Source organism: Podospora bellae-mahoneyi, chromosome 3 (genome assembly GCF_035222275.1).
Source record: "Podospora bellae-mahoneyi strain CBS 112042 chromosome 3, whole genome shotgun sequence".
NCBI lineage: Eukaryota > Fungi > Ascomycota > Sordariomycetes > Sordariales > Podosporaceae > Podospora > Podospora bellae-mahoneyi.
Window position 1 is genome coordinate 3,097,628 of NC_085882.1, and position 19,780 is coordinate 3,117,407.

Consider the following 19,780-nt stretch of genomic DNA (forward strand, 5'->3'; position numbering starts at 1 on the left):
GCAGTGATGCCCCGCCAGAGCTTGGGGTTGCTTGTTCAGGGACCCCAAGCTCCCGTCATGGTTGGAGGCGGATGTTTGACTGGACGAGGTGTTTTGAATTTAATTTGATCTGATGATCTACTCAAACAATCTTCTCTCGAGCTTTAGATTCGTCCCTCTTTTGGCAACTTAGCTACGAGAATATGGAATCTTTGTGCCCTTGATTTACATGTGTAAGAGTGAAACAAGGGTTAGGGTAACCCCACCTTGTTGGAAGGGACAGCTGCCAAAAACTGGGGGCGGCATCACCCCCTGTGGGCGCCATACCTCGCAATGTTAGTTGGCGCCCTGGCTGCAATCTGGCAACTCGCCCAGCCAACATTCCCACCTTGAACCTCCCAAACCACCACCTCACTCTCGTCCGCCCTCACGGCCTGACAGCTCTCTGGAGAAGAGCTCCCGGTGTTTTCTATAAGCGTCTCAAGCCAATTGCCACTTCCCGTTTTTGTTCTAATTCCATAACGATAATCACCGAGAAACCCCTCTACCGCCGTGGTCGCTACGGAGTAACACGCCGTCTACCTATTCCACCGCCCACCGACCGTCATGGTCCGCCTGAGAGAGATCCCGCGGACCGGGGCCTTTGCCTGGTCGCCCGGTTCTGACGCCCTCGTCGTCACCGGCACCCGCTCCGGCGCAGTCGACGCCGACTTCTCCGACGAGACCAAGCTCGAGCTGTGGGACCTCAACCTCGATTCCCAAGAACAGGGGCTCGAGCTCCAGCCGATAGCTACCATCAGCACAGAGTCCAGGTACATACTAGATCGAGATAGCCGCACCACCATAGAGCTACCTGACCAGACAAACTGACGGGGTGGCATCACAGATTCTACGATATAGCATGGGGTGCCCCAAGTGACGAGCACCCATTGGGTGTTGTTGCCGGCGCAATGGAGGATGGATCCCTGCAGCTGTGGGATGCCCAGAAGCTCAAGGACAGCGAAGATGCCCTGATTTCACGCACGACAAAGCACACCGGCCCTGTCAAGTCACTCCAATTCAACCCCCTGAGACCACACGTTCTCGCCACGGCTGGCTCAAAGGGCGAACTCTTCATCTGGGACGTTAACGACACCTCGACCGCTTTCCGTCTTGGCACCGCCGCCGCCCAGGATATCGAGTGCGTGGCATGGAACAGGAAGGTTTCCAACATTTTGGCGGCCGGAAGTGCCGGGGGATTTGTCTCAGTCTGGGATCTCAAGACGAAGAAGCTGTCCTTGACCTTGACACCCAGAGACCGCAAGCCCGTCAGTGCGATCGCTTGGGACCCGAACAACTCGACGAGCCTCCTTACCGCAACGTCCGATGACACTAGCCCAGTTATTTCTCTCTGGAATCTGAGAAACTCGCAGGTTCCCGAGAAGACCCTTCAGGGCCACGATCAGGGCATTCTGTCTCTGTCTTGGTGCCAACAGGATCCAGGCCTGTTGATTTCTTGCGGCAAGGACAACCGATCACTCGTGTGGAACCCGCAGACCGGAGAGCGGTATGGCGAGTTCCCCGAGGCCACCAACTGGGCTTTCTCGACACGTTTCAACCCTGTCAACCCCAACTTGTCCGCCATTGCGTCTTTTGATGGCAAGATCACCATCCACACTCTGCAAAACACCAACCCTTCTACGGCGCCAGTGCCCCAAAACAGCTTGGACGATGATGACTTCTTCTCCAAGGCCCCGACCCAGCTTCAGACCACCTCTTTCTCTCTCCCTAGGGCTCCCAACTGGTTTGAGCGCCCTGTCAGCGTATCCTTTGGCTACGGTGGTAAGCTTGTCATTCTCCGCAAGAACGATACGCCCGCTGGTCAGCCCAGGTCTTCCAAGATCCAGATTGTTGGGTTCTCTGTAGACTCAGACATTGGATCTGCCACCGAGAAGTTTGAGGAGGCCTTTAAGAGTGGCGATCTCGCTGGCATCTGTGAGTCGCAGATTGAGTCTGCCAAGACGGAGGAGGAGAAGGCCGAATGGCAGGTGTTGAAGACCCTGAGCGCCTCAGATGGCCGTACCAAGATTGTAGAGTATCTTGGCTACTCCAAGGAAGAAGAGGAGGAGTCCAACGGGGCTGAAGAATCCGAGACTGCCGAGACCACCGAGACCAAGGAGGAAACAGAAGAGACCGGCTTGGCTCCTCCCCAAGCCAATGGCGACGGCAAGAGGAAGCACAAGCGTGTGACGAGCATGTGGGGTGATGTAGATGATGGCGAGGACTTCTTGTCCGATTTGCCTGCCACCAAGGGCGCCAGAACCGACAACCCGTTCCACCTCCTGAGCGAGGGCAACACCCACCTCGAGGACAAGATTACCAAGGCCATTATCCTGGGCAAGTTCGAAAAGGCCGTCAACATCTGCTTGAAGGAGAACAGGATCGCCGATGCCTTCATTCTTGCTAACTGCGGTGGAAAGGATCTCGTCGACAAGGTCCAAACCGCTTACCTCGCGCAGAAGAAGGGTGCCCCCAGCTATCTCCGCGTGATCAACTCGATCATTGGAAAGAACCTTTGGGATGTCGTCTACAATGCCGACCTCGCCAACTGGAAGGAGACTATGGTTACTCTCTGCACCTTTGCTGATCCCTCCGAATTCCCTGATCTCTGCGAAGCACTTGGAGATCGCATCTACGAGTCCGGGTCGCGAAACGATGCTTCTTTCTGCTACCTTGTCGGCTCCAAGCTGGAGAAGGTGGTGGACATCTGGATCGCTCAGCTCAAGGAGGCCGAGGAGGCTGGACTGAAGGAGTCCACTAATGATTCGACTTTCTCGGTCCACGCCAGATCGCTGCAGCAGTTTATCGAGAAGGTTACCATGTTCCGTGCGGTGACCAAGTTCACCGATGAGGAGAAGAACCTCACCGGCGGCTGGAAGCTCGAGGCTCTGTACAACAAGTATACAGAGTATGCTGATATTGCCGCTGCCCATGGCCAGCTGGCGATCGCTCAAAAGTACCTCGACCTCCTCCCCAACGAGTTCCCTGCTGCCGAGGTTGCGAGAAACCGTGTCAAGCTTGCCACTCAGAAGGCTGCTCCCCAGCCTGCTGCCGCTGCTACTCGGGCTCCTGCCTCTCGCGCGGCTTCTCGCGCCCCTGCGCCTCTGGGTTATCAACAGGCCGCCCCTGTTGCCCCTGTTGCCGCCACACCCGCCAATCCATATGCTCCTCCTGTTCAGGCTCAGCAGCGCGCTCCCGTTCAGAACCCATATGGGTCTCAGTACGCCCCTCCAGGTGTCTCCCCATACGCTCCTCAAGGTCAGGGATACGCGCCTTCTCCTCCTGTAGGCGGTGGGTATGCACCTCCCGTTCAGTCTTTCACCTCGGCTGGCCCCCCACCTAGAAATACTGGGCCCCCGCCCCAGATCAAGAAGGACGTTGGTGCTTGGAATGATCTCCCAGAGTCTATGGCGGCGAAGAAGCCTCCTCCTCGGAGGTCTACCCCAAGTGTCGCCCCGGTCACCTCGCCTTATGGTGGCCCCGCGGGTTTGACCAGCCCTCCCCCCGTTGGCCCCTATCAGCGAGGAGCACCAACACCACCACCTCCTCCTCCCAAGGGCCCTGCACCCCCTCGCAACACGGCTTCTCCTTTGACTGGGCCCCCGCAGGTTGGCCAACAGCTGCCGTACAGACCCGGGTCGGCCTCTTCCCATGCTTCCACCAACCCGTACGCGCCTCCACAACCCCAGGTGGCACCTCCGCTGCCATCACCCATGGCTGTTCCCCGGACAGCATCGCCATACAACCCCCCTCCCGCTGGTGCCCCTGCCCCGAGCAGATACGCCCCGGCACCAGCGCCGCAAACCTATAGCCAGCCCCTGACGTCCACCCCACTTGCTCCTCCCCCGTCCAACCCGTACGCCCCTGCGCCCGTTGCACACCAGTCGGCACCACCCGTCGGCCAGTACGCACCTCCTCCTCCCCAGGGCGGCCGGCCACCAGTGGGGCCTCCACCCAGCGCCGGTCCTCCCCGTGCTCCCGTAGGACCCCCACCAGCTGGCGGACCGCCCCGTGCTTCCCCTGCCCCGGCTGCGGCTGCCCCTCCACCGCCAGCGGTGGCCAAGCCCAGACATCCCGCCGGTGACCGGTCTCACATCCCTCCCAGCGCTCAGCAGCTGGTGGAAATCTTTAGCCAGGACATGCAGAGAGTAGCAGCCAAGGCTCCCGCTTCGTTCGCGCCGCAGGTCAAGGACACGCAGAAGCGTCTGGGTCTTCTCTTTGACCATCTCAACAATGAGGAGCTCGTCCAGCCAGACACGATTGCGCAGCTGGCTCAGTTGGCGGATGCTCTTGCCAGCAAGAACTACGACGTCGCGAGCAAGATCCAGGTGGACATTCAAAGGGAGAAGACTGAGCAGTGCGGACAGTGGATGGTAAGTTGTTCTTTTGATTGATGGTGACTATAAAGTTGATTGCTGACTGAGTGTTGCAGGTTGGTGTGAAGCGGTTGATCAGCATGAGCAAGGCGACTCCTTGAGCGGTTGATGGTTGGTAATTTTGCAGGAATGGAAAAGCAGGAGCGGGTGGTTTTGTGCTTGGTAGTGTTGGCAGTAGTACAATATAGCTTGCTGTTATGTGTTGGAGTGAATTTTCATCTTTTTATCTTAGGACTTTATGAATGAATCACAGTCTTCAAGTTTTGAGCGGTTGTCTGGCCGCTGTTTTCCTCCGTGTAAACTGTGCAAGTGTGTGCGTGGCAACTGCTTTATCCCGAAACCTGACCCCGCAATTATTAGCAACGTGAGCCACTCACTCACTCACACACCCGCTTTCGACGGTTCTTACACCTTCCATGTCAACAACATTGACTTGATTACAACCTCAACCACACCAACATCTATCTCACTTTTACTTTTTCACCTTTTTATTTTATTTCATCACGGGTGAGAAGAAGGAAAGGAGGGAAGGAAAATGTCCCACCACTGCCACGACGAACACCACGACCACTCTCATGGCGGGGAGGGAGAACATGACCACAGCGACGACATCACGCCCGCGCTGCAGTTTTCGTTGTACCAGCACATTGACTTTGACGGGGTGACGACGCTGAATGAGGCTACTTATGGGTCAGGGAAGGAGGTGCTGAAGAAGACGTGGGCGGAGAGGTTGAGGGTTGAGCCTGAGGTTGAGAGCGATGGGGATGAGCAGTTGTTGGTGAATGTGCCGTACGTATTCCTACTGTTTTTTTTTTCTTCTCCTGTTTGGGTATAAGAAAGAAGTGAAAACTGTATGGCTTTGGAAGTTGGCTGATTTTGTGAGGGAAGATTTACCGGACAGGTCAAGCTGCATAGTATCTTGTTGAGGACATCAGACAGTGATTCTGCGCCAAAGACGATGAAAGTTATCATCAACAGGGATGATGTCGATTTTGATGTTGCTGAAAGCGCAACCGCGACGCAGGAGTTTGAATTAGCCCGGACGGGGGAGGTGCAGGAGATTGCGGTGGTGAGGTCCCCTTTCACTTCATACAAAATAAAATGCTGAGAGACTAAAAAAAAAAAAATTTTTTAAAAAAAAGAGAAGAGCCCGCTTCAACGCCGTCCGCCGCCTGTCCCTCTTCTTCCCCGACAACTTTGGCGACGGAGACGAGGACGTCACGAGGATATCGTACATTGGTTTCAAGGGGGAGTGGATGCAGCTGGGACGAGCACCGGCAAATATCCTGTACGAGGCGGCGGCGAACCCGAGTGATCACAAGGTTAAGGGGGTGGGGGTTAACCAGATGGGAAGTGACATTCAGTAGTAAGAGTCAATTCCTGAATAAAATGGGGGGTTGATTTGTTAGAGACAAAAAAAACACTACATGAAATCATCCTCCCAATCTGACCCCCTGTCCTGGTTGCTGGACTGGGCCAGGTTCTCCTCGGTGAAGATGTCGTCGTAGGCGTGGTCCTTTTGGTATTTCTTCTCCTGGCGCTCTTTGGCGATGCGGGCTTCTTCTTTTTTCTGTTTTTATTTTTTTTAACACACACGTCAATTAACCAAGTTAAAAGAGATAGAAACGGGAGGGGATGACTAACCCTCGCCAGAAAAGCACTATGATCCCTCTTCCTCAGCTCTTTGAGTCTATCCTCCTTCTCCTGCCTCAAGTCGGGGTGCTTCTCCACCTTGGTCTTGTTGAGCCTGTTCACGATGGGGTTCTCCCTTTGGGGGATCAGGATCCGCTTGACTTTCTTCTGGTCCTTGAACGAGACCTGGCCGACGGCCATGGAGCCGTCCTTCTTCAGGTTGGACCAGGGGGTGTAGATGATGGTGATGTTGTCCTTTTTGTTGCCCTCGATCGAGTTGGCCTTTGTCAGCTGGCCGAGGTCGGTGAGGAGGGGGTCGGGGATGGCGTCCCAGGTTTGGCCTTCGGGGAGGCGGAGGTAGATGTGGGCTGAGGAGAGCTTGTCTACGTGGAACTGCCTCGAGCGTTAGCGAGGGGATAGGCATGAGTGGCAAAGGGGTATGGAACGTACCCTGAAGAAGAGAAGAGTATGAGGGTGAGTTCTGTAGGTAGGTAGAGGAGGTCTTGGCTGGGACCGGGAACGGTAGGTGAGGCAGGCTTACCAGACATCTTCCTCCCAGCCGTGCTTGATCAACTCTTCATCTGTGAGATGTTAGTTTCCGTTCTTCAACATGGACTTGAACTAACACACTCACTCTCAAACTTGTCCTTGCCGACATAAATGTACGCCGGCGGGTCAACCACGGTCGAGGTGAAATAGTAGACCATTTTGACTCGAGTTGCAGAGGATGACCTAAAGAGTGTATGATATACGTGCGGCTGTAAGATCTCTGCTCGCCCTGCTGCTCAGCGTTGCTCCAAAGAAAAGTGAAGAGGGAGCTCCAGAGCCTCTGCAACCCAAAACCAATCAATGAATGAGAGGACCAAGTGCAGGCAGGCCACTTCAGCCTGGAAAGGGTTAGGGTTAAGGCTTATCATGCCTAATCCCCGGTAGGGGCAGATCGGTTTATCGGAGCCCGAATCCCAGTCCAGTTCGACCTTCCCAAATTTCTCTGCTGCCGCCGCGGCCGATCGACCTTGAACCCGCGACACCTCGCCGTCGTCGCCGCCTTTTTTTCTCACCAGGGGTTCGACGCCATAACCCCAATGCCATAACCCGACGACCAGCACACCGAGAGAACCAATTGACCAACCCCTCGAGGGTGCATCACACAGCAACAAAAATGGCCCCCCGACTGGCGCCAGTAGGCGCAGGACTCACCCTCCGACTACCCCTCCGAACAACCTCCCCGGCCTCCCTCCTCCGAACAACGCAATTCCACACTTCCACCCCCCAATCCGTAAAACTCGGCTGGTCCACCCTCCCCCCCCGCGCCAAACCAACCCGCTTCAACCAAGTCACCTCGGGCCTCCCCGCCCCCACCGCCGGCCCAGCCGCCGCCCTCAAGCGAAAAGCCCAGTCCACGCCCGTCCGCGCCGGCGTGCTGGCCATAAAGAAGGGCATGACCGCCTTCATGGGCCTGACCGGTACACGCATCCCCTGCACCGTCCTCCAGCTCGACCGCGTCCAGACCGTCCTCAACAAAACAAGAAAAGACCACGGGTACTGGGCCGTGCAAGTCGGTTTCGGGGAACGTGACCCGAAAAACGTTGGCGCGCCGATGCTGGGGTACTACGAAGCAAAGGGCATCGCGCCCAAGGAACAACTCGCGGAATTCAAGGTCAGGGATGAGAAGGGGTTGCTGCCGGTCGGTGTCCAGCTCATGCCGGACTGGTTCTACATCGGGCAGAGGGTTGATGTGAGGAGTAACTCTCGGGGTATGGGTTTTGCGGGTGGCATGAAGAGGCATGGGTTTTCCGGCCAGGAGGCGTCGCATGGTAATTCGAAGAACCATCGGACTATTGGTTCTGCTGGTCCTTCGCAGGGTAGCGGCAGCAGAGTGCTGCCGGGGAAGAAGATGCCCGGACGGATGGGGAACCAGAGGGTTACGGTGCAGAACCTGCCGATCCTCCTGATTGATAACGATCTTGGGATCGTGGTTGTCAAGGGGGCTGTGGCGGGGCCGAAGGGGTGTGTGGTCAAGATTCAGGATGCGTGCAAGAAGCCGCCGCCGCCGGAGGAGCACATCGAGAAGACGATGAGGGCTTTGAAGGAGAGGTTTCCCAACGCGGAGGAGCATTTGCAGCAGGCGAGGGAGAGGCATCTCGAGCTGAAGAGGGCCAGACGGGAAAAGAGGATAGAGGAGATTTTGGCTGGGGGGTGGGAGCCGACGAGGGAGCAGGCCGAGATGATGGAGCGGGCGGCTGCTGAGGATGGGCATGAGAGTTTGGGTGGGGAGCAGCAGCAGCAGCGGGCTACGTTGTAAAGGTGGGGGAGAGAGAGAGAGAGGCCTTTGGTGTTTTTGTTTGATTATTTTGAAATGTATGATATTTACACTATATGTACAAGTACTGGGATGTGTGAGAGTGTGCCTCTTTCACTGATGTCATCTGACTACTTCCTGAACCCCCTCTTGGCAGCAAAGCTATCACCCTCATCATCATCCAGATCAATCCCCAGCTGATCAGCCCCCGTCATGACCTTGAAGGGATCCTCGGCTCCGTCCAGCAGGTCAATCTTCTTTCCCCCATCCATCTCCAAGCTCCACTCTGTCGTCTCAAACACGCCCCTTGGCGACGGCCTGAACGAGGCAAACCGCATGACGCCCTCCCCCTTTGTGCCCTTCACCCTGAACGTAATATCGATCCTGCCCTGAACCTGGTTGAGAGTGCCAGAGATCCAGGGGATCTGCTGCGCAAAGTAGATGTTGTCGCCGAGGTGCTCGCGGCCGACGTCCGAGGTGCGGAGGGCGTAGAGGGTGGCGCCGACGACAGGGGAGGAGAACTTTTGGTAATTGAAGATGGCGACCGAGGCGACGCCCACGCAGAGGGCGAAGAGGGGGAGGGTTTTCATCCATTTGGAGGAGGGGAGGGCTGAATTCACACGTTAGACCTGGAAAGAGGGAAGTGGGAATGCTATGGGGGTTACACACGGGGAAGCTCTCTATCTGCTCTGCGCTCCATGAGGGGGCCGTCGCCTCGTTTGGGGGCTGGTATTAAGGTTCGTTTTTGTATTTGCTGCCTGAGGGGTTGTGTCCGCTGTGATATTTGGGAGGGTATCCGCCTCAAGAGGGCCCCCCTTTGTGTTAACCTTGACAGCAGCATGTTAGGAGTCGTTGTGGTTTTGCGACTGGGGTATCCGTAGAGGTTCGTTGATTCTAGCTCAAGCAAGCAAGGCAGCCCACTTTGGAGAGCTCGTTCGAGGGCTTGGCGGGAAGCTTGGTAGTCATGGATTGATGCATCTTATTGGGTTATGCGAGAAAGGATATGGGGTGCATAATCGCTTTAACCGATAGTTTCTTTCAACTACACTCACACTTCATACTTCATTTCATAGCTGAATAGCCTCGGATAGTTTTCCTTTGTTTGAACACCCCGCGTATTTGATCAGCCACCATGGCGGGACAGTTTACCGTGTCTAGGGAACCCTCCGACCGGCAAGATAAAAAAAATATCCGAGAAATAGTAGCGTTGGAATGCCATAGCAGCGGCACAGCGAGCGTTGTTGGGACGAAAACGAGAATTACAGTTGGAGCCGGTGATGTATGCTGCGTAACAGAGTAAATATGAGCTAAGTCTTCGGACTGGAATCAGCTTAGAAGGATGACTTGGCAACCAGGATGGAACGGTTTTCTTAGTAGATCTCACAAATCTACTCATCAGGGGCTGTGGAAATGCCTACCATGAGAGACCAATGAAGAAGCATATTCATTCATCTACCATCACCATCCCGTCGTCTCGCTTGTCCGCCACACGGACAAAAACACGGTATATACGTCATCTAGGATTTCTCACTGAATCCTTCATGCCAGTTCACACGACTACCCTCTTACACAAAAGCCCAAGCAGTTATCCTGGACAAGTCCCGCAGTACGAACCACCGAAACAGTAGATAGACTTGGCCCAGTCCACCACCGCCCGGACTAACACAGACAAAAACAATACAACCACTCACACTCTATTGTTTGTTTTCTTTCCCATCTCCCAGCCAGCAAAACCCATCCAGAGCCAAGCCACCTGCCTCGTTGTGCGTTTCACTCATATACCCACCCACTTCTCACCCTCCCCAATTCCCTCCTCCACGCACCCTCTCTGTCAACTACCGCCCGTTATTTTCAGCCCCCGAGAAGCATACCACCCCCAATTCTTCAACATGGTAGCCGCCACCGCTGGCGGCTGGTTCCCCCCCCGCCTCCCAACCCCCTTTGTCTACCCATCCTCAACAGTAGGGACCTCAACCTCGTCGAGCCGTCGCGGCGGCGGCCGCGGCGGCGGTGTCTACACCGAACTCAACAGAAGCCATTCCTCTCCCTCTCCCCACCCATCAACCCCCAACCCCTTGCTCACAACCCCCACCCCTGAACCTGACAACAACTCGAGGGGGTTTCTACTACCGGAATCAGAACCAAGGATACCACCCCGAAAACCGATAATCATGAACAGCAGAGAAAAATACCGGCATCACAACTTCCCGCCTGCGGCGCCGAAATCGTGGATAAAGTACATTATCTTGGTCACGGTACTGCTAGCAATGGACGGGATCATCTCCCTTGCGCTCGTCTCATCAACCGTGTCTTTTCTCCATAACTACGGAAAGGGACCCTTCGAGATGGGCTACCCGTTGGGTGTGTCTGGCTTCCTGCTCTCGGGACACCCGGCCGGGTTGGTGACGAACCATGGGCATGCTGTCAATGCGGCGGGTGGGACGGCGGTGGTGGTAGTTGGGGGAGGGGGGGTGTTGGGCTTGTGGGGGTTGTGCAGGTTTCATTCGCGGGTGGGTTTATCTCTTTTATGATCACAGAAACAGGAAGGAGATGCTGACAAAAAAAATAGAGAAGAAAAGACTATGCAAACTACACTCGTTCCCCACCGCCCAAGGTTTTTCAGGCCTGGGCTGTTGTTGTGGTCTTGTCGTTTTTGCTTTCGCTTGGGGCGTTGGCGTACACTTTTGTCGAGACGAGGCGGACGAGCGGGCAGAGTATTGATCCGAATGTGGCCGAGGAGTACCAGTTTCCGCGGTTGTATCCTGATGATAGGTGGACGCCCGAGACTTGGTTTGAGGCTGTGATTGCGTTGCCGATGGAGGATTCGAGGGATGAGGAGGTGATTAGGGAGAAGCTGAGGTTGATGAGGGGGTGGAAGTGGAATACTATTCCCATGTTTCTGCTTGGGTTGACATTGGCAGGGTTGGTGGTGAGGGAAGTGGTGTTCTTTGGGGGGTGGGGGTCTAAGGGGAGGAGGGTGAGGGAGGAGAAGAGACAGGAGGAGTTGGGGATGGCAGGGTTGAATGGGATGAGTGGATATAGGGGAGTTGGAGATGGGCCGTTATGAGGCTCGGTACAAATAGTGGTTGATTCTTGTCTGGAATGCTCTGGTCTTTTCTGGTCGTTGAATTGCACCTTTGATCAGTCTGTTGCGTCTAGTTCTGCTCGGGCTTGACATTGTGATGAAATAACACTTTTAATTCTGTGATAATTCGACATATTCATGCATTGATCAACTTGTGGTGTCATAAGTGCCAGATCAGAGCTGAGGATGTAGGTATGCAAATACCGAATCCTATGCCGTCTACCGGCATTTCACCTCTTATATGCCTCTATCCATCATAACTACGGGGCCGCCAAGACCCCACGGTTGCGCAGCTGTCAACGGCAGCCACGGAAGCTTCACAGCAACTGTCATTTCACGAAGCCTTCTTCTCACCGAATCCCCAGTTTCACTCTCAACACTTCTCAACCACACACAGACAGAATCCACCAACCAACAAAAGAAATGCCACGAAGAACCCCCACCCCCAACCTCACCACCCTAACCTCAAAGCTCGAGTCAGCCTCAACCCGCCTCCGCAAAAGCTTCAAATACACCGATGACAACAGCACCGACGATGACATCCCAGAAGTGATGGACGAGCAAGGTATTCCCCTTCCCCTTCCTTCTCCCCCACTTTATCCATTCACTAACCACTCTCCAGAACAAGAAACCCTCATCACAACCCTCACCACCCGCAATGCCCACTCCAACACCCTCACCCTCCGCCTCCTCCTCATCCTCCCCGTCCTTTCTTCCCTCCCCTACCTCCTTTTATTCCCCAAATCTCCCCCCATCTTCCCCCTTCTTGCCCTCTCCTCCCTATCGTCAACCCTCTACCTGCTGTACACCCTCCCCGTCACCTCGACAGGCTTCAACGCCCTCGACAAACCACCCCCCAGCATCCAAGGGAAGATAATCCAACCGCCAGTTGCCAAGTCCCCGTTGGAAGAGTACCTCCCGTGGTTGAACTTGTTGCTAGTGACAGTACTAGCATTAATGGGCTTAGTGCAAGAGAAAACAGGAAAAGGTGGGGGGCCTCACCCGGTATTGCTAGGCGTGCTACCTGGCGTGGTGTACGGCGTTTGTGTTGCAACAAAAAAGACGATGGCGGGGGTGGATGTGGAAAAGGAGTTGGGCCGGTTGAGGTATGGGTATAAGGGTGCTTGAATTTTACACATTCATACATTACATACGTCTGGAAAGATATCAAAAATATATCTCACACACCCACACACTCACACAAATCTTTGACAAACTGAAATATTGGTAAACCAGAAAGGGGAAAGGATAGTGATAAACTCAAAAGTGTATGACAATGGCCAAAGCTGAGTTATCTATATGCCATGTTCCTCCAAATCCCATACCATGGCAAAGATATACACCTAAAAATACGCCAGATAACACCACCACGGCGGCCTGTCGTTTCTGCACTGTACCAAAATCCCAAAAACATAACCCTGTCAACTGCCCAAAAACTACTCTTATCCCACGATCAAGCCTTCTTAGGCCGTCCCCCAGGCTTCGCAGCCGGCTTAGCCTTGACCCTGACCGGCACATCCTCCTCCTCAGCCTCATCATCATCCATCACCACCGCCGCTGCCGCCTTCTTCTTCGCCGCCGCCGTCTTCTTCGGCGCAGCAGCCTTCTTCGGAGCAGCCTTCTTCTTGGACGCCTTGACATACTTGTCCTTGCTCAAGTCCAACTCCTCCTCTTCATCGTCCACCGGCTCCGCAACAGCCGCCTCGTCATCGTCCTCCTCCTCAATCGCCTCCTCCAAGTCAGGCACGTCACGGCTCATCTTCTTGGCTTGAGCAGGGAGGTTGGTCGCCCGCATAAAGGGGACAGGGTGGGAGGCTTGGTTGTATCTATCATTTTACGTTAGTATTATGATAAGAGAAAAAAAAAAGGGGGGTGGGGGGGGGTGAGAAAGAGAAACATACATCCTCGTAAACGCCGATTTTGTCTGCGTGTCGATATTCACCTTCTCTTCGTCCTGCTCACCCACTCCCAGCTCCTTGATAAAGTCAAAGTCTTCCCTCGTCAAGTAGTAGCTATCCATCAGCTCAATCACATCCTCCACCGCCTCCTTGCCTTCCAGCTCCAGCTTCTTCACGAGCTGGCGCCACAGCACAGGCAAGTACTGCTGGCGAATCTCATTATGATCGCCAGAAGACTTGAGACGCATGTGGGAGTGAATCTCACGGACGTAGCGGGACAGCTTGCCGTACTTGCTGTTGTTGCCCAGCCAAGATGTAAACGTGGGCTGAACGCCGAACTGGCCGGCAATGTAGGAGGCCGGCTTGACGGTGCTGAAGACGGCATGAGTAGGCATCAGAGACCAGTGCTGCTGGGGACCGTGGATCATCCGGTCAACCAGATCGCCATCGCTGATACTCTCAGCCGCCATGTCGACCAGCTCAAGATGCTTCAGGTTCTGCTCCTTTGGATGCATGCCCACGCCCCCTATAGCATTGGGCTTGGCGCGTAGGTAGTTCTCCTGCACCATCAGGTAGCTGAACTCGTGGTCGTTGAAGTACAGCTCAATCTTGTCGTTCAAGGTCGCCTTGCTGGCAGAGCTAAACATGCCACCGCCAATAATCTTTTGGCAAATGTCCCATGGCTTCAAGATGACGTGCTTCTCCCAGGCCTTGGCCATCGCCTTGGTCTGATCAAAGTCCATCGTGGTCTGGTCAAGTTTCGCCGTGGCCAGCATGTTGATGATCTGCCGGATGTCCTTCCCGCTGCCCTCAATCAAGGCGTTGACGACCGGAAGAGGCATCTTCAGACCTTCTCTGTGGCAGATGGTCATGACACGAGAGCGAATCTGATCAACAGTCGGACGTTGGAACTTGATGTCGAAAGCAACGTGATCAAACGGCTTCATCTTTGGCAGACGGCGGTCGTTGCAAATGAGGATCATGGGCACCTCAGTCTTCTTGCAGAGTTTGGCCAGCGCACCAACACCGCCACGATCACCAGCAGACATACCATCCACCTCGTCCATGACCAGAACGATCTTCTTCTTGGCCGCATCCGCAGTTTTGCCATCGCCAGCAAAGTAGCCCAACAACGAGGTGTTGTTGACAACCTCCATGACCCCGTTCTCAACAAGCTTTTTGCTGCGGCTGTCGGAAGCATTGCTCTCAATGACATCGTACCCCTCCAGCTTGGCGGCGAGGTGGGCCGAAGTAGTTTTGCCAATACCTGGCGGGCCAGAGATGATGACTGCTCGGTAACCACCCATGCCATCAGCACCCCTCTTTTGAAAGTCGTACTTTTTGTGCTTGGGCCAATTCTTAAGCCAACCCTGGATCCTCTCTACGTTGGCCTTGTTGCCGCAAATCTGGTTGAGGGCAGTAGGAGCGTATTTTGATGTCCAGAGTTGGGTAAGGGGTACCGTTGGCTGGGGAGCTGGAGCTGCGGTTCCACGGGCGGCAGCAGCAGCCTTGGCAGCCCTCGTCGCCTCGGCTCGCTTGATCTTTTCTTCCTCCTCCATGCGAGCAGCTTCCTCTCTGGCTTTCTGTTCCTCCTGCTCGCGCTTCTTTCTGGCGGCCTCAGACCCCTTGCCACCACCGCCACCAGCAGGCATAGTCTTGATGAGATAGAACAGGCCTTCCTCGTCAATAGTCTTGATGTTGTGCTCCTTGATCTTCCTGAGCTTGCTGGGGCCGGCGTCGTCACCGAGGACGACAAAGTCCGTCTTGCTGCTTGGCGCGCCGGTGACCTTGCCGCCATATCGTTTGACCAGGGCTTGACCATCTTCACGGGATATTGTCTTGAGCAGCCCAGTGAAGACAAATGTCTTGCCGGCAAGGCAGTCCTCCTCTCCTTCGGGAATGTCAACAGTACCAGCCAACGGAGCCGGACCAGCATTGCCGCCACCGCCCTTGTTCTTGAAATCAAACTTCCAATTCGGGTCCTTCGGGGGAGCATCAGGTGCCTGAATCGTCGGAATATTGGCAAGAATGTCCTTGACATCATCCGGCTCAGCATCAGCGTCCTTTTTGGCTTTCGTGGCGCGAGGTTTCGCAGGTGCAGCCTTCTTGGGAGCGGGCTTCTTTTTGACCACCTCCTCTGACTCCTCGCTGTCGGTGACTGGTGACTTTCGCTTCTTGCTCGCGGCAGAGGCAGCTGGTTTCTTGGCGACCGGTTTCTTTGGCGCAGGTTCGAGATCGTCCTCCTCAGACTCATCCTTGACCTTCTTCACAGACCGGGAAGCAATCCGTTTGGGCTTGGGTTGTGGCTCCTCCTCGCTTTCCTCCTCTTCGTAGTCATCCTTCTTTCTCTTGTTACCTCTGACGTCAGCGGCAAAGATGTCGTCTCCCGCGTCCTCGTCCTCGTCGTCAACAAATGCGTCGTCATCGTGGATGGTGTGCTTCTTGTAGGTGGTGACCGGCTTCTTCGTCTTTGGCTCAGGGGCAGGCTTGGCGGCCGGTTTGGATCGTGGGCTGGAGCGCACAGGGAGCTCGGGCGTGGGTTTGGCGGCAGCCTTCTTTGGCGTGCTCGACGTGGTAGTGGCAGCTGGTTTGGCCTTGGTGGAAGCAAAGTACTGTGATGTCGAGATTTCGGTGCCCTTGGCTTCGATCGGCGCCCTGCGAAGCGTAAGTCACAACCCGTGCAAGTATCACGATACTACAACCAAACATACGCTGCCTTTTTCCTCGGTGTGCTTCTGGTACTCTTCTTCACCCTGTCGAAATGTCAGCTATGTCTCACGAAGAATCATCGAGGCAACCTACTCTACCACCTCCTCATCCTCATCACTGTCCTCGACGACCTTTCTCGCTTCTGGAGCAGTGTCAGCAACCCATTACTACCCTTCCGAACCCAAAGGTAAACCCACTCCCGCGACCCTTTTTCTCCTCCTCCTTCTTCTTGGGCGCAGGCTTCGATGGCGCCGCCACCGCACCGCCCTTTGGTACAAAAAACGACCGAATATCAGGCATGGTGGTTGTGGTCGTTCTGCCCTCAAGAAAGCCTTCCAATTGAAAATCCAGCGAAAAAGAGAACACCTTTGCCTTTCAAAAATGCAACAATTTAAACCCGTTTGAATCGCCCCTGCCGTTGTCAAAAAGGGGGTGTCTAATGGTAAGCAACCGTCGAAGCCTAGAAAGAAACTCGATATCGGTAAGTGAAAGGGAAACGCGCTCGGAAAGTGGTGACGCGAGTCCTACCTACTTGCTCTCTCCTCTTGGCGCGACGACCCACACAGACCACTTTAAACTTTATGCCCCACTTTCAACCACCTTTCATAGCCCAAGCTCCCACCCCGGACTTTTTGCCTGCCGAAGTTATCCCGAATTGGAGCCAGCAGCTTTTTGGAATTGGCGCGCAACACCACCACCACCATATCTGGTGATAGCGAGGAGCTCTTTGATAACCCCCGCCGTTCCAGCACCTCAGCAGCCAACCGCAAAAATGCCACCACGATCCTGTCCCCCCCTCTCCTCCCTCCTCAGCGCCCTCACCTCCCTCCGCCTCACCACCCCCCGCCCATCCCCCCTCAACCATGCCACCACTACCATCCGCACCTTCACCACCACCCCAACACTCCAAGGCTCCTGGCTAGAACCAAACCTCCTCCGCAAAAACAAAATGATGAAAGGCCGTCCCCGGGTCCCAACCGGCGGCTCAACCAAAGGAACGACCGTCGTCTGGGGCGACTACGGGCTCAGGATGTGCGACCACGGGAGACGCATCAGCGCCAAGCACTTCAAAATGGCCGAGGACACCATCAAGGCACGGCTCAGGGGGCAAAAATACAGGTTGTACAAACGAAAGTGCTGCAATGTGGGGGTGTTTATTAGTGGGAATGAGGTTAGTTCACCGCACCCTTTGTTTGAGTTGTGGTGGGGGATGGGGGATGGGGTGGAAGGGGAGGGGAGGAGGGGAGGTGGTATAGGGGGGATCCGGGGGATCCGGGGGTTTTCGTATCAGATGGAGTCGATACCCTGAAAAACGGTATCAATAAAGGCAGAGATCTGGGGTCATAAGGAGGAAGGGTTTACACCAAAAAGCGCTGCACCTAATGCGACGGGGTTGATATCATGGGATCAACATCCAGAACAACCACCAGAAAGCACCGCTCAACAAGAACCATGCTAACACCCCCCAAATAGATGCGCATGGGCAAAGGAAAAGGCTCCTTCGACCACTGGGCCGCCCGCGTGGCCGCCAACCAGGTCATCTTCGAGATCCGCGGCGTCCTCCACGAGCAGGTCATCCGCGACGCCTTCAGGCTGGCAGGCAACAAGCTGCCCGGCCAGTACGAAATCATCACCAAGAACGACCCCCCCGTAGTCGGCATCACCAAGCTCGAAAACGGTCTCACCCTCGAAGACCTCAAGAGGCCGAGGAAGAAGCTTCCTGCCTCTGTTGTCGAAGAGACATCCACATCTGCCACAGAGGCGAGCTCGAGTGCTCCTCCTCCTTCATAGTTTTACAAAAGGGGGGAGAAGGGACAGGAAAAGGGAATAATGAACCAGGTGTATAAAAATGTTTTATTAGAAGGGATATCAAAAAAAACTGTACAATCAATTTAGACACTGAGAGAAAAAAAATCTCGGTGAGTGAAACAGAGAGACATTAAAAGGCTGATCCTGGGAGCTTGGAACCTGTGATACCAAAGTGGCATGTCACATGTGCATAGGGGGCAATGTTTCGATATAAAGTTGGGAGATATGGGGTTGACACTTCCGAGGCACTTAACTGCCAGCTACACTTCGAGGAACGGGCAAACAAAAGCATAGTCTACAGTAGCAAATTACGGAGCGGTCTGATATGCCCTTCCAAAAAAGCCAAAGTCACATCACCTGGCAAGACGGCACAAGGATAAGAGGCAATCAATCCCAAACTCCAAGGGTATTCACAATGCATTCATAAAACAACGCCTGATGAACAGACAAAATTATCATCGAGTGTAGCCTTCACGGCACACTGGTCCATTCCTTTTTCTCTCTCTGCTCAGCTAAGACCAGATTCTCCATAGCATAGCTCCCGAGTTCCTCAAACGAGTACCAGACCTCGCCCAGTCAACGATGCCAAAAAGCACGTCTGAAATGCCACGAAACAGGAGAACCAGAGCCGAACCAGCCCCATCATCGTCTCCTCCGCCATCATTGAAAATGACACGGTCAGCGACGACCGCGCATTTACCTGTAGCGCCAGAGGGAGAGGGTGTTGTGGCGCTTCCAGGTCTTTCTGCGACCAGCCTTGGTCTTGTTGTAGCGGTGGCCCTTGTTGAGACCGCGGGACTTCTTGCCGGTGGCGGTGAGGCCGCGGGACTCGCGGTGCTTGTGCACGGGGTTGACGATCCAGTTGATGCGGGGATCGCGGCGGATGGCCTTGTGCTGGGGGTCGACGAGGATGACCTCGAAGTACTTGTAGGTGGAGTCCTGGTTGATCCAGTAGGAGTTGAGGACGCGGAGGTTGGCGCAACGGCGGCCGACACGCTCCTCAGCGGTGGCCTTGAGGGAGCGCTGGTACTTGAGCTGGTTAACACCCTGGTTGGTGGGCTTGCCTATAAAGTGAAGGGTTGGTCAGCTCCTGTTCCTCTTTATAAAAAAACGGACAAAAACATACCATAAGTAGCACCCTTGGGGACGGGCTTCTTGCGACCACCACGGCGGACACGCACGCGGTAGATGACATAGCCCTGCTTGGCCTTGTAGCCGAGGCGGCGGGCCTTGTCGGGGCGGCTGGGGCGGGAAGCACGGTGGATGACGTTCAACTGGCGGAGCTATATTGATGCACTCTCAGCAAATGTTCAACGAGTGTATAGCAAGGGCGGTGGTCAATCGCAACAGAGGTTTCCCGAAAAAAAAAAAACCCATTGCGATGCCAACCGTCCACATGTTCTCTCGGATATCGGATATTAACTGACCTCCCAGCAGCGAACCCGGAGAAGGAAGCGAACGACATCGCTCTGCTTCTTCTTGGAGAGCTCTTCGAGGTACTTGAGGGCGCCCATTTTGCCTGTGCAGAGTCTCGCCGGTCAGCGTTTTGTTGCTAGAATGAAAAGTGAGGCAATTGAAATGTTCCTGAGCAGAGAGCTGCAAGAAATTGTCGTCGTCTCAGTGGCGGGAGGAGGGAGGGGGGGCAGCACTCACCGGATTCCTGTGGTTAGTACGGAAGGGAGTTCGTGATCGGGAGTCGAAGGTTGCCAAAAAATCGAGAATTTTGCAATTGTGAGGGAAACCCGCAAGCCCTAACAGTGGGCAGGGCGCTAGACCAATCCTGGAATCGTGCGTGTGGTCCAAGCTCCACCTGCCCCACCTCCCAACTTCACGTCTTGGCATGCTGGAGACCGACCGTTCTTAAACTTGAGATTGATAGCTCGGGGCTCTGGACTTGGGGCAGCTCTTCAGACTGCACGGCAATTGGCATTCCTGTTTTGAAAACGAAAAC

At 54.8% G+C, this 19,780-nt stretch overlaps 10 protein-coding genes across 10 annotated transcripts; 6 read left to right on the forward strand and 4 right to left on the reverse strand.

The window, feature by feature from the left end:
• Window positions 1–585: 585 nt before the first annotated feature.
• On the forward strand, window positions 586–4,495 carry SEC31 (protein transport protein S31; the record flags this gene model as incomplete). The annotated part of the gene is made up of 3 exons (XM_062878047.1): window positions 586–791; window positions 866–4,391; window positions 4,451–4,495. 3 exons carry the CDS (start codon window positions 586–588, stop codon window positions 4,493–4,495), a joined length of 3,777 nt encoding a protein of 1,258 aa, XP_062733876.1.
• Window positions 4,496–4,929: 434 nt separating this feature from the next.
• Window positions 4,930–6,064, forward strand: QC761_309010 (uncharacterized protein; the record flags this gene model as incomplete). Its single annotated transcript, XM_062878048.1, has 3 exons — window positions 4,930–5,183; window positions 5,283–5,463; window positions 5,537–6,064. The coding sequence occupies 3 exons, from the start codon at window positions 4,930–4,932 to the stop codon at window positions 5,759–5,761; spliced, it is 660 nt and encodes a 219-aa protein (XP_062733877.1). The 3' UTR covers window positions 5,762–6,064.
• On the reverse strand, window positions 5,767–6,840 carry QC761_309020 (uncharacterized protein). The gene is made up of 3 exons (XM_062878049.1): window positions 6,661–6,840; window positions 6,039–6,409; window positions 5,767–5,964 (listed from the first exon to the last, which is right to left on the reverse strand). The coding sequence occupies exons 1-3, from the start codon at window positions 6,731–6,733 to the stop codon at window positions 5,818–5,820; spliced, it is 591 nt and encodes a 196-aa protein (XP_062733878.1). The 5' UTR covers window positions 6,734–6,840; the 3' UTR covers window positions 5,767–5,817.
• Window positions 6,841–7,188: 348 nt separating this feature from the next.
• Window positions 7,189–8,331, forward strand: QC761_309030 (uncharacterized protein; the record flags this gene model as incomplete). Its single annotated transcript, XM_062878050.1, has 1 exon — window positions 7,189–8,331. One exon carries the CDS (start codon window positions 7,189–7,191, stop codon window positions 8,329–8,331), a length of 1,143 nt encoding a protein of 380 aa, XP_062733879.1.
• Window positions 8,332–8,402: 71 nt separating this feature from the next.
• Window positions 8,403–9,314, reverse strand: COA1 (cytochrome oxidase assembly protein 1). The gene is made up of 2 exons (XM_062878051.1): window positions 8,998–9,314; window positions 8,403–8,938 (listed from the first exon to the last, which is right to left on the reverse strand). The coding sequence occupies exons 1-2, from the start codon at window positions 9,167–9,169 to the stop codon at window positions 8,460–8,462; spliced, it is 651 nt and encodes a 216-aa protein (XP_062733880.1). The 5' UTR covers window positions 9,170–9,314; the 3' UTR covers window positions 8,403–8,459.
• Window positions 9,315–9,382: 68 nt separating this feature from the next.
• On the forward strand, window positions 9,383–11,395 carry QC761_309050 (uncharacterized protein; the record flags this gene model as incomplete). The annotated part of the gene is made up of 2 exons (XM_062878052.1): window positions 9,383–10,838; window positions 10,898–11,395. The coding sequence occupies exons 1-2, from the start codon at window positions 10,218–10,220 to the stop codon at window positions 11,393–11,395; spliced, it is 1,119 nt and encodes a 372-aa protein (XP_062733881.1). The 5' UTR covers window positions 9,383–10,217.
• Window positions 11,396–11,718: 323 nt separating this feature from the next.
• On the forward strand, window positions 11,719–12,583 carry QC761_309060 (uncharacterized protein). Its single transcript, XM_062878053.1, has 2 exons — window positions 11,719–11,978; window positions 12,036–12,583. Exons 1-2 carry the CDS (start codon window positions 11,837–11,839, stop codon window positions 12,539–12,541), a joined length of 648 nt encoding a protein of 215 aa, XP_062733882.1. The 5' UTR covers window positions 11,719–11,836; the 3' UTR covers window positions 12,542–12,583.
• Window positions 12,584–12,623: 40 nt separating this feature from the next.
• Window positions 12,624–16,752, reverse strand: rfc1 (DNA replication factor C complex subunit Rfc1). The gene is made up of 5 exons (XM_062878054.1): window positions 16,218–16,752; window positions 16,114–16,162; window positions 16,023–16,064; window positions 13,315–15,966; window positions 12,624–13,239 (listed from the first exon to the last, which is right to left on the reverse strand). The coding sequence occupies exons 1-5, from the start codon at window positions 16,318–16,320 to the stop codon at window positions 12,867–12,869; spliced, it is 3,219 nt and encodes a 1,072-aa protein (XP_062733883.1). The 5' UTR covers window positions 16,321–16,752; the 3' UTR covers window positions 12,624–12,866.
• mrpl16 (39S ribosomal protein L16, mitochondrial) lies at window positions 16,640–17,971 on the forward strand. The gene is made up of 2 exons (XM_062878055.1): window positions 16,640–17,191; window positions 17,494–17,971. Exons 1-2 carry the CDS (start codon window positions 16,793–16,795, stop codon window positions 17,809–17,811), a joined length of 717 nt encoding a protein of 238 aa, XP_062733884.1. The 5' UTR covers window positions 16,640–16,792; the 3' UTR covers window positions 17,812–17,971.
• Window positions 17,972–18,312: 341 nt separating this feature from the next.
• rpl15 (60S ribosomal protein L15) lies at window positions 18,313–19,536 on the reverse strand. Its single transcript, XM_062878056.1, has 3 exons — window positions 19,257–19,536; window positions 18,956–19,112; window positions 18,313–18,893 (listed from the first exon to the last, which is right to left on the reverse strand). The coding sequence occupies exons 1-3, from the start codon at window positions 19,341–19,343 to the stop codon at window positions 18,526–18,528; spliced, it is 612 nt and encodes a 203-aa protein (XP_062733885.1). The 5' UTR covers window positions 19,344–19,536; the 3' UTR covers window positions 18,313–18,525.
• Window positions 19,537–19,780: the final 244 nt, after the last annotated feature.

Coding starts and splice junctions, on each gene's coding strand:
- rfc1 (XM_062878054.1), bottom strand. CDS start 16,320: ATGCCTGATATTCGGTCGTTTTTTGTACCAAAGGGCGGTGCGGTGGCG. Junction 16,065..16,113: donor GAGGATGAGGAGGTGGTAGA/GTAGGTTGCCTC, acceptor ACATTTCGACAG/GGTGAAGAAGAGTACCAGAA. Junction 13,240..13,314: donor AAATCGGCGTTTACGAGGAT/GTATGTTTCTCT, acceptor GTAAAATGATAG/ATACAACCAAGCCTCCCACC.
- rpl15 (XM_062878056.1), bottom strand. CDS start 19,343: ATGGGCGCCCTCAAGTACCTCGAAGAGCTCTCCAAGAAGAAGCAGAGC. Junction 19,113..19,256: donor TCCGGGTTCGCTGCTGGGAG/GTCAGTTAATAT, acceptor GCATCAATATAG/CTCCGCCAGTTGAACGTCAT. Junction 18,894..18,955: donor CCCCAAGGGTGCTACTTATG/GTATGTTTTTGT, acceptor TTCACTTTATAG/GCAAGCCCACCAACCAGGGT.
- QC761_309020 (XM_062878049.1), bottom strand. CDS start 6,733: ATGGTCTACTATTTCACCTCGACCGTGGTTGACCCGCCGGCGTACATT. Junction 6,410..6,660: donor CGGCAAGGACAAGTTTGAGA/GTGAGTGTGTTA, acceptor AGTTCCACGTAG/ACAAGCTCTCCTCAGCCCAC. Junction 5,965..6,038: donor ATAGTGCTTTTCTGGCGAGG/GTTAGTCATCCC, acceptor AAATAAAAACAG/AAAAAAGAAGAAGCCCGCAT.
- COA1 (XM_062878051.1), bottom strand. CDS start 9,169: ATGCTGCTGTCAAGGTTAACACAAAGGGGGGCCCTCTTGAGGCGGATA. Junction 8,939..8,997: donor AGCAGATAGAGAGCTTCCCC/GTGTGTAACCCC, acceptor GTGTGAATTCAG/CCCTCCCCTCCTCCAAATGG.
- QC761_309060 (XM_062878053.1), top strand. CDS start 11,837: ATGCCACGAAGAACCCCCACCCCCAACCTCACCACCCTAACCTCAAAG. Junction 11,979..12,035: donor AGAAGTGATGGACGAGCAAG/GTATTCCCCTTC, acceptor ACCACTCTCCAG/AACAAGAAACCCTCATCACA.
- mrpl16 (XM_062878055.1), top strand. CDS start 16,793: ATGCCACCACGATCCTGTCCCCCCCTCTCCTCCCTCCTCAGCGCCCTC. Junction 17,192..17,493: donor TGTTTATTAGTGGGAATGAG/GTTAGTTCACCG, acceptor CCCCCCAAATAG/ATGCGCATGGGCAAAGGAAA.